We start from the raw sequence: 10,000 nt of genomic DNA, 5'->3' as shown, positions 1-10,000 counted from the left end.
CACCCGGGAACATGTATAGAACAACAGCTGGACTGAGCGTGCGTCTCTGCAGGTACATGTACTTCACCACGGTTCAGGAGCGCTCGGCGAAGATCGAGGGGGCGAGTCTGGACGGGACGGAGAGAGAGTCCCTGTTCACCACGGGACTCATCCGACCCGTGGCGCTCGCACTCGACAACAAGCTGGGCAAACTGTTCTGGGTGGACGGAGACCTGAAACGCATCGAGAGCAGCGACCTGACAGGTGACCTTTGACCTCCAGCTGAGAGACTCGTTCTCACCTCAGAGAGACGCTGACGTGTCTCTGCGTCTTTTTGTCCCCCGTCAGGAGCCAACCGCATCGTCCTCCAGGACTCCAACATCCTGCAGCCCACGGGTCTGACGGTCCTGGGAGACCACCTGTACTGGATCGACCGGCAGCAGCAGATGATCGAGAGGGTGGACAAACTGAGCGGGGACGGACGCACGCGCATTCAGGGACGCATCTCGTACCTGACCTCTGTCCACGCCGTGGACCAGATGGATCCTCAGGAGTTCGGTAAAGGACGTGACCTGGTGCACGACCTTTGACCCTTTGTGCAGTTTGACTGACGGACGTTTCTCTCCCTCAGCATCACATCCTTGTTCCCGTGACAACGGCGGCTGCTCGCACATCTGCATCGCCAAAGGAGACGGCACGCCTCGCTGCAGCTGTCCCATGCACCTGGTCCTACTGCAGGACCTGCTGCACTGTGGAGGTAAACACACGAGGACACAGACACACTCAGACCTGCAGACCTGTAGACCTGTAGACCTGCAGACCTGTAGACCTGCTGCACTGTGGAGGTAAACACACGAGGACACAGAGACACTCAGACCTGCAGACCTGTAGACCTGTAGACCTGCAGACCTGTAGACCTGTAGACCTGCTGCACTGTGGAGGTAAACACACGAGGACACAGAGACACTCAGACCTGCAGACCTGTAGACCTGTAGACCTGCAGACCTGTAGACCTGTAGACCTGCTGCACTGTGGAGGTAAACACACGAGGACACAGAGACACGCAGACCTGCAGACCTGTAGACCTGTAGACCTGCAGACCTGTAGACCTGTAGACCTGTAGACCTGTAGACCTGCTGCACTGTGGAGGTAAACACACGAGGACACAGAGACACTCAGACCTGCAGACCTGTAGACCTGTAGACCTGCAGACCTGTAGACCTGTAGACCTGTAGACCTGCTGCACTGTGGAGGTAAACACACAAGGACACAGAGACACGCAGACCTGCAGACCTGTAGACCTGTAGACCTGTAGACCTCCAGACCTGTAGACCTCCAGACCTGTAGACCTGCAGACCTGTAGACCTCCAGACCTGTAGACCTGCAGACCTGTAGACCTGCAGACCTGTAGACCTCCAGACCTGTAGACCTGCAGACCTGTAGACCTGCAGACCTGTAGACCTGCAGACCTGTAGACCTGTAGACCTGCAGACCTGCTGCACTGTGGAGGTAAACACACGAGGACACAGAGACACTCAGACCTGCAGACCTGTAGACCTCCAGACCTGTAGACCTGTAGACCTGCAGACCTGCTGCACTGTGGAGGTAAACACACGAGGACACAGAGACACTCAGACCTGTAGACCTGTAGACCTGCAGACCTGTAGACCTGTAGACCTGTAGACCTGCTGCACTGTGGAGGTAAACACACGAGGACACAGAGACACTCAGACCTGCAGACCTGTAGACCTCCAGACCTGTAGACCTGTAGACCTGCAGACCTGCTGCACTGTGGAGGTAAACACACGAGGACACAGAGACACTCAGACCTGTAGACCTGTAGACCTGCAGACCTGTAGACCTGTAGACCTGTAGACCTGCTGCACTGTGGAGGTAAACACACGAGGACACAGAGACACTCAGACCTGTAGACCTGTAGACCAGCAGACCTGTAGACCTGCTGACCTGTAGACCTGCTGCACTGTGGAGGTAAACACACGAGGACACAGAGACACTCAGACCTGTAGACCTGCAGACCTGTAGACCTGTAGACCTGCAGACCTGCAGACCTGCAGACCTGTAGACCCTTAGACCTGATCTCCTAGCTGCATCTCCTCCGTGTGTGATGCTGCACACATCCAGTGTATTAAGTCTGTGCTTCAGAGCAGACGTGCAGTCCCTCCTGCATCCAGCAGGGGGTGCAAACGAGCCGGCGTCATGATATGAACCTGAGTGATGGATGTGAGCTCTGAGCACACAGCAAGATGACAGTTATCTGAATGTGTCCCTCCGTCTCCTCCCCCTCCTCCTCCCCTCCACCTCCTCTCCGTCTCCTCCTCCTCCTCCTCCTCCTCCTCCCCCCCCCTCCTCCTCCTCCCCCCCTCCCCCTCCTCCTCCTCCTCCTCTCCTCCTCCTGTCCCTCCTCCTCTCCTCCTCCTCTCCTCCTCTCCTCCCCCTCCCTCTCCCCCTCCTCCCCCTCCTCTCCTCCTCCTCCTCCTCTCCCCCTCCTCCTCCTCCTCCTCTCTCCTCCCCCCCCTCCTCCTCTCCTCCTCTCCTCCTCTCCTCCCCCTCCCTCTCCCCCTCCTCCCCCTCCTCTCCTCCCCCTCCTCCTCCTCCCCCTCCCTCTCCCTCTCCCCCTCCCCCTCCTCCTCCTCCTCCTCCTCTCTCCTCCCCCTTCCCCTCCTCCTCCTCTCCTCCTCCTCCTGTCCCTCCTCCTCCCCCTCCTCCTCCCCCTCCTCCTCCCCCCCTCCTCCTCCTCCCCCTCCTCCTCTCCTCCTCCTGTCCCTCCTCCTCTCCTCCTCTCCTCCCCCTCCCTCTCCCCCTCCTCTCCTCCTCCTCCTCCTCTCCCCCTCCCCCTCCTCCTCCCCTCCACCTCCTCTCCGTCTCCTCCTCCTCCTCCTCCTCCTCCGTCTCCTCCCCCTCCTCCTCCCCTCCACCTCCTCTCCGTCTCCTCCCCCTCCTCCTCTCCTCCTCTCCTCCCCCCCCCCCTCCTCCTCCTCCCCCCCTCCCCCTCCTCCTCCTCCTCCTCTCCTCCTCCTGTCCCTCCTCCTCTCCCCCTCCTCCTCCCCCTCCTCCTCCCCCCCCTCCTCCTCCTCCCCCTCCTCCTCTCCTCCTCCTGTCCCTCCTCCTCTCCTCCTCTCCTCCCCCTCCCTCTCCCCCTCCTCTCCTCCTCCTCCTCCTCTCTCCTCCCCCCCCCTCCTCCTCTCCTCCTCTCCTCCCCCTCCCTCTCCCCCTCCTCCCCCTCCTCTCCTCCTCCTCCTCCTCCTCCCCTCCCCCTCCTCCTCCTCCTCCTCTCTCCCCCCCCCCCCCCTCCCCCTCCCCTCCTCCTCCTCAGAGCCGCCCACCTGCTCCTCGGAGCAGTTCACCTGCACCACAGGTGAGATCGACTGCATCCCGATGGCGTGGCGCTGTGACGGCTTCGCTGAGTGTGACGACAGCAGCGACGAGGAGAACTGTCCCGTGTGCTCGGCGTTCCAGTTCCAGTGCGATAAAGGCGGCTGCATCGAAGCTCAGCGCCGCTGCAACGGAGAGCACGACTGTGCCGACCAATCAGACGAGCAGGACTGTGAGAGTACGTTGAACGAGCTGAAGATGTGCTGTCTGTGTCCGTGTCCTGCTCTTCACTGTGTGTCCTCCGTCCTGCAGCCATCTGTCCTCCCAATCAGTTCCGCTGTGGAGACAATCAGTGCATCACCAAGAAGCAGCAGTGTGACAACTACTCCGACTGTCCCGACGGCTCCGACGAGCTCGCCTGCGGTAACCTTCAGCCCCGCCCACCTTTTCCTCTCTCCTCTCTCCTGTTTGTTTCTGACCACGCCCCCTTTTCACCTCGTCTGCAGAGTTTGTGTCTCCTCCGTCCAGCGGCATCCCGAACACCGGCCCGAACACCGTCGGCCCCGTCATCGCCATCATCCTGCTCGTCTTTGTGATAGGCGGAGCTTATTTTGTGTGCCAGCGAGTGGTGTGCCGACGCTACAAAGGCCCCAGTGGGAGCTTTCCTCACGAGTACATCAGCGGAACGCCACACGTGCCCCTCAACTTCATCGCCCCGAGCAGCTCGCAGCACGCCACCTTCCAAGGTAAGCACTCTGATGGTAGAGGCTGCTGCAGAGTCCATCAGTATTAACTCATCCATTCATACACATTCACACACTGATGGTAGAGGCTGCTGCAGAGTAAAGAGTCCATCAGTATTAACTCATCCATTCATACACATTCACACACTGATGGTAGAGGCTGCTGCAGTATTAACTCATTCACACTCTGATGGTAGAGGCTGCTGCAGTATTAACTCATTCACACTCTGATGGTAGAGGCTGCTGCAGTATTAACTCATTCACACTGATGGTAGAGGCTGCTGCAGTATTAACTCATTCACACTCTGATGGTAGAGGCTGCTGCAGTATTAACTCATTCACACTCTGATGGTAGAGGCTGCTGCAGTATTAACTCATTCACACACTGATGGTAGAGGCTGCTGCAGTATTAACTCATTCACACACTGATGGTAGAGGCTGCTGCAGTATTAACTCATTCACACACTGATGGTAGAGGCTGCTGCAGTATTAACTCATTCACACACTGATGGTAGAGGCTGCTGCAGTATTAACTCATTCACACTCTGATGGTAGAGGCTGCTGCAGTATTAACTCATTCACACTCTGATGGTAGAGGCTGCTGCAGTATTAACTCATTCACACTGATGGTAGAGGCTGCTGCAGTATTAACTCATTCACACTCTGATGGTAGAGGCTGCTGCAGTATTAACTCATTCACACACTGATGGTAGAGGCTGCTGCAGTATTAACTCATTCACACTCTGATGGTAGAGGCTGCTGCAGTATTAACTCATTCACACTCTGATGGTAGAGGCTGCTGCAGTATTAACTCATTCACACTCTGATGGTAGAGGCTGCTGCAGTATTAACTCATTCACACTCTGATGGTAGAGGCTGCTGCAGTATTAACTCATTCACACTCTGATGGTAGAGGCTGCTGCAGTATTAACTCATTCACACTGATGGTAGAGGCTGCTGCAGTATTAACTCATTCACACTCTGATGGTAGAGGCTGCTGCAGTATTAACTCATTCACACACTGATGGTAGAGGCTGCTGCAGTATTAACTCATTCACACTCTGATGGTAGAGGCTGCTGCAGTATTAACTCATTCACACTCTGATGGTAGAGGCTGCTGCAGTATTAACTCATTCACACTCTGATGGTAGAGGCTGCTGCAGTATTAACTCATTCACACTCTGATGGTAGAGGCTGCTGCAGTATTAACTCATTCACACACTGATGGTAGAGGCTGCTGCAGTATTAACTCATTCACACTCTGATGGTAGAGGCTGCTGCAGTATTAACTCATTCACACTCTGATGGTAGAGGCTGCTGCAGTATTAACTCATTCACACTCTGATGGTAGAGGCTGCTGCAGTATTAACTCATTCACACTCTGATGGTAGAGGCTGCTGCAGTATTAACTCATTCACACTCTGATGGTAGAGGCTGCTGCAGTATTAACTCATTCACACTCTGATGGTAGAGGCTGCTGCAGTATTAACTCATTCACACACTGATGGTAGAGGCTGCTGCAGTATTAACTCATTCACACACTGATGGTAGAGGCTGCTGCAGTATTAACTCATTCACACACTGATGGTAGAGGCTGCTGCAGTATTAACTCATTCACACACTGATGGTAGAGGCATTATTCTGTTGGTGTCGCCTGTCAGGATTGAGGCTATAAGCCGTTAGGGTGCTGACCCTGTCGGCCATCTTGTTTTCATCAGATGAACCATGCTGTGTTGTTTGGCAGGTATTTCCTGTGGGAAGTCCATGATGAGCTCGGTCAGCCTGATGGGCAGCAGCAGCAGCGGAGCGCCGCTCTACGACAGGAACCATGTGACCGGAGCCTCGTCCAGCAGCTCCTCCTCCACCAAGGGAGCCTTCTACCCCCAGGTCAACACACACACACACACACACACACACACACACACACACACACACACAGCTGCTTCCTCTCCATGGAGGAGTAACACCTGAATATTTTCATATTTTTGTTCCTACAGATCCTGAACCCTCCTCCGTCCCCGGCTACAGACCGCTCCCTCTACAACGCAGAGATCTTCTACTCCTCCAACAGTCCCTCTACCACCAGATCATACAGGTAACACACACACACACACACACACACACAGGTAACACACACACACACACACACACACACACACACACAGGTAACACACAGACACACACACACACACACACAGGTAACACACACACACACACACACACACACACACAGGTAACACACATGTTCAGCCTGGGCCTGTAAAGCTTCATTTCAGCAGCTGTCTCTTTAAGGCCTACTCTCCTGTGATTGGCTGCAGGGCGTCTGGGGGGGCGTGTCCTACAGCTTTAACAGTGGTTATAAAATCCTTTGACCTTGAATGAAGTATTTTGTGTCCTTCCCTCAGACCGTACCATCCCGTCAGAGGAGTGGCCCCGCCCACAACGCCTTGCAGCACCGACGTCTGCGACAGCGACTACACCCCCCACCACCCGCCAGCCGGGCTGGCCTCCTCGGCTGGCCGCTGGAAGGCCGTGGGCCACGGGGGCCACGGCAAACACAACAAATACTACATGGACCTGAACTCAGACTCGGACCCGTACCCTCCACCCCCCACCCCCCGCTCACAGTACCTGTCAGCGGAGGAGAGCTGCCCCCCGTCCCCCTCTACCGAGCGCTCCTACTTCCACCTATGCCCTCCTCCGCCCTCACCCTGCACTGACTCCTCGTGACCCTCCAACGGCCCCAGAGTCCTGTGAAGAGGGCCGGGGGGGCGGGGGAGTCTGGTCCGGCTCACCTTTACAGCTGAAGAACTGGAGCCGACATTCAGCTGGGACGGACTCACGCCTGCTGCTCAGTCTGCTGCTCCAGCTCCTCCTCCAGGTCCCACACCTGGCTCATCATTCCAGTCGCCCTGCAGCTCTCAGGGCGTTCACCACGTCAGTCCGTCACCAGGTGTTCAATCTCTCTTTAACCTCCATTCCTTCCTCTGGGCCACCAATCTGTCCAATCACGAGCCGGGATCCTTCCCTCTGAACTCCTCGACACGTCCATGAACTCAGACCGAGCGCCGTGTGTTGATGTGTGCCGACGGTTCGTCCAGTCCTTCCTCGCCGCGTCCTCGTTGGCAGGACTGTACATAGTGTTAAGATAATGAAGAGAGATAATGTTCATCCTCCGCTCCTCACAACCAATCAGGGCGGAGAGACGAGTGGAGGTGTGGGCGGCGGAGCGATGAACGAGCCGCGGAGGTTTCACAGATGATGACTGAATGAATGTGTAGACGTGTGAATGATTGAATGAATGATTGGGGGGAAAAGGGCCGAGATCAAAGCAACGTGGGCCTTAAAATATGATCACAATATTTTTTCTATAATGATCAATATTGATATTTATCTCAATGTAATGATTTGATAATGCTGCCAGTTTGAAGAGTGAAGAAACCACTTTCACTTCTCGTGACGCTCCGGCTGCTTCGTGTAATTTATCCTAAAGATCATGAAACAGATTTGAAAGAAGGAGTCAGAGAGAACACAGTGAGGGGGCTGAGAGCCGAGCTGCTGCTCATCACGCTAACTGTTTCAACTGTTAGCGACGATATCAGCAGGACTGTCAAAAACAAACAGAGCCAGTGATAAAACATTAAAGCCAGTAACACTTCGATAAAGCTACGTTTGGTTTTCCCAAAAGGCTGCTAGCTGAGCTGCAGCTAGCTTAGCTGCAGCTAACTCAGCCGCTGCTAGCTCAGCCGCTGCTAGCTGAGCTGCAGCTAGCTCAGCCGCAGCTAGCTGAGCCACTGCTAGCTGAGCTGCAGCTAGCTCAGCCACTGCTAGCTGAGCCACTGCTAGCTCAGCCGCAGCTAGCTGAGCCACTGCTAGCTGAGCTGCAGCTAGCTGAGCTGCAGCTAGCTGAGCCGCTGCTAGCTGAGCCGCTGCTAGCTCAGCCGCAGCTAGCTGAGCCGCAGCTAACTCAGCCACTGCTAGCTGAGCTGCAGCTAGCTGAGCCGCTGCTAGCTGAGCTGCAGCTTGTTTCCCTGATAACTGTACTCAATAAGACGGTAAAGTGAAACACACTAGAAAGAGGATGTTTGTCTGACCCTTTTTGTGGACGCAGCTGGGGGGCCGAGCTCCAAGATGCTGCAAATAGCACTAGTGTATTTTTAAGGTTAAGGTTTTTACCTTGTGTCCTCCTGTCCAGAACAAACAGAGACACTTCTAGAAGCCAGTTAAAGTCGAATAAATCAGTGTCATGGAAAAACCGTGTTTTTAATGGACTTTGTAGACCGCCAGCCGAGCTGCACTTAACTTTAGCTCCGATCGTTTCTTCGACGGTTTCAGACTCCAAAAAGCTTCGTCCAAGTAAAGTTTAAAAACCAACCAAGGTCTCAAAGTTTAAGTTACACTAAACATCCTGTGGAAATGTTTCAGTGTGCGGCGTGCGAGCTGAAACCCGCAGACTGATTGGACGTTCACTTTGATTATAATGTCTCAAGTCTTTCCTCTGAACTGTTTGAACAACAGTTCTTCTCTTCTTAAATGTTGAACCTCATGACGTGCGGGGGGGGGGGGGTCCTAACATACCAAATGACATGTAAAGCTATTGTACATACGTGTAATGAAGTCAGTGATCACCTCTTCATCATCATCATCATCATCATTCACCTTCGTCTTCCCGTTTACCAAAAGTCTACTTGCTGCTATCGTGTACATATCAGTTGTGATGAGCTCGTTCATACTGACCATAGATCATGAAGCTATTTTACACTTAATTACAGATTATTCTTATAGCCACTTCTGTATTTCTGTCTGTGTGTAGATCATCGTGTGTGTTTCTGTATCGTGTTCGTAGGTTTGAAGGAGTTTGTCAGAAACAGGTTTAAAGAGTTCCCGCCGAAACAAAGAACACAACTCTCCGTCAATCGATCGATCGTTATTGGTTCATAAGACGCGTTGTAAGGGAGCAGATGCAGGAAGGATTCCTCGTCTTCCTGTCGTCCACACGTCCTCGCCGCTGAGGTCGGAGCAGGCCGTGCATGAAGGAGGACGCCGCTGCTTGTGTTTACCACAGTCTGATGATGGAGGCGGAGCTACAGCGTGGTCGTAGTGCGAGCTCCGCCTATTTAAGAGGTGGTGAAGGTGAGAGACTTAAAGAAAGGTTCTTTTCTCACTCGTGTTTATCCGACTCTTCATCCGTCTGTCGGAGTTCTTCATGAACTGACGGCCTCCTGAATGAGTCCGTCAGGTGTCTCCCTGCAGGACACCTGACGGACTTCTTTATGGCCTTAATGCTTCACAGCCAATGACGTAAGACCACGCCTCCCACCCGGCTGTGCCTTCACCAGCGCTTTAAACCTCCGGCTCATTCTGGACGCCAGCCTTTTAAAATCCGGTCCGGCTCACAGGAAGTGGACCTGACGTCTGTCCTCCAGGGTTTAAAAGTGTCCATGTCTCAGCTCTGGACAGACCTGTTCATCTCTCTGTGGTAGATTTTACTGTGTACAGCACACGCCCTGAAAACCCGCTGGACCACAGGAGGGTTCGTGTTTGACACGTCCTCACCACCCATCAGTGTGTGTGTGTGTGTGTGTCAGCTGAGGTTCTCGCGTGCCAGCGTGGTTATCTTTCCGTTTCCATGGGAACTCTTTGCCTGGTCCGTATTTCAGGCCGCCGGCCTCGCCTCAAACCACTGTGTCAGTAAAACTCCTTAAAACCTGTGTTTGTCGTCTGAGCTAGAAATGCTTTGTGTAATTTACACTTGTGACATTTTTGTATCAAAAGCATTTTTATATAATAAAGGTTCTATTTTAAGGAACCGCGTGTGTGTGTGTGTGTTTGATTTGAAGGTCTGAACTACGGTGGCCCTGAAGCTTCACTGTAACTCTCCAGAGGAGAGCGTAACACAAGCCAACGCACAAACCTAATCCAGCTCCTCCTGGAGGATTCTGGGG

The 10,000-nt window shown here is 54.0% G+C and overlaps 1 protein-coding gene across 1 annotated transcript in view; it reads left to right on the top strand.

The window, feature by feature from the left end:
* lrp5 (low density lipoprotein receptor-related protein 5) overlaps positions 1-9,864 on the top strand; it is a 37,953-nt gene extending 28,089 nt beyond the window's left edge. The window contains exons 16-24 of the mRNA XM_079373193.1: positions 53-243; positions 328-537; positions 611-736; positions 3,314-3,550; positions 3,625-3,735; positions 3,819-4,058; positions 5,800-5,942; positions 6,053-6,150; positions 6,461-9,864. Coding sequence (XP_079229319.1) covers positions 53-243; positions 328-537; positions 611-736; positions 3,314-3,550; positions 3,625-3,735; positions 3,819-4,058; positions 5,800-5,942; positions 6,053-6,150; positions 6,461-6,785 — 1,681 coding nt within the window. The 3' untranslated portion in view covers positions 6,786-9,864. The remainder of the gene's footprint in view (positions 1-52; positions 244-327; positions 538-610; positions 737-3,313; positions 3,551-3,624; positions 3,736-3,818; positions 4,059-5,799; positions 5,943-6,052; positions 6,151-6,460) is intronic.
* Positions 9,865-10,000: the final 136 nt, after the last annotated feature.

The sequence above is a fragment of the Symphodus melops genome (genome assembly GCF_947650265.1).
Source record: "Symphodus melops genome assembly, contig: scaffold_258, whole genome shotgun sequence".
NCBI classification, from domain to species: Eukaryota; Metazoa; Chordata; class Actinopteri; order Labriformes; family Labridae; genus Symphodus; species Symphodus melops.
The sequence above is the reverse complement of the archived record's forward strand: the minus strand, read 5'-3'. Positions and strand labels throughout refer to the sequence as shown.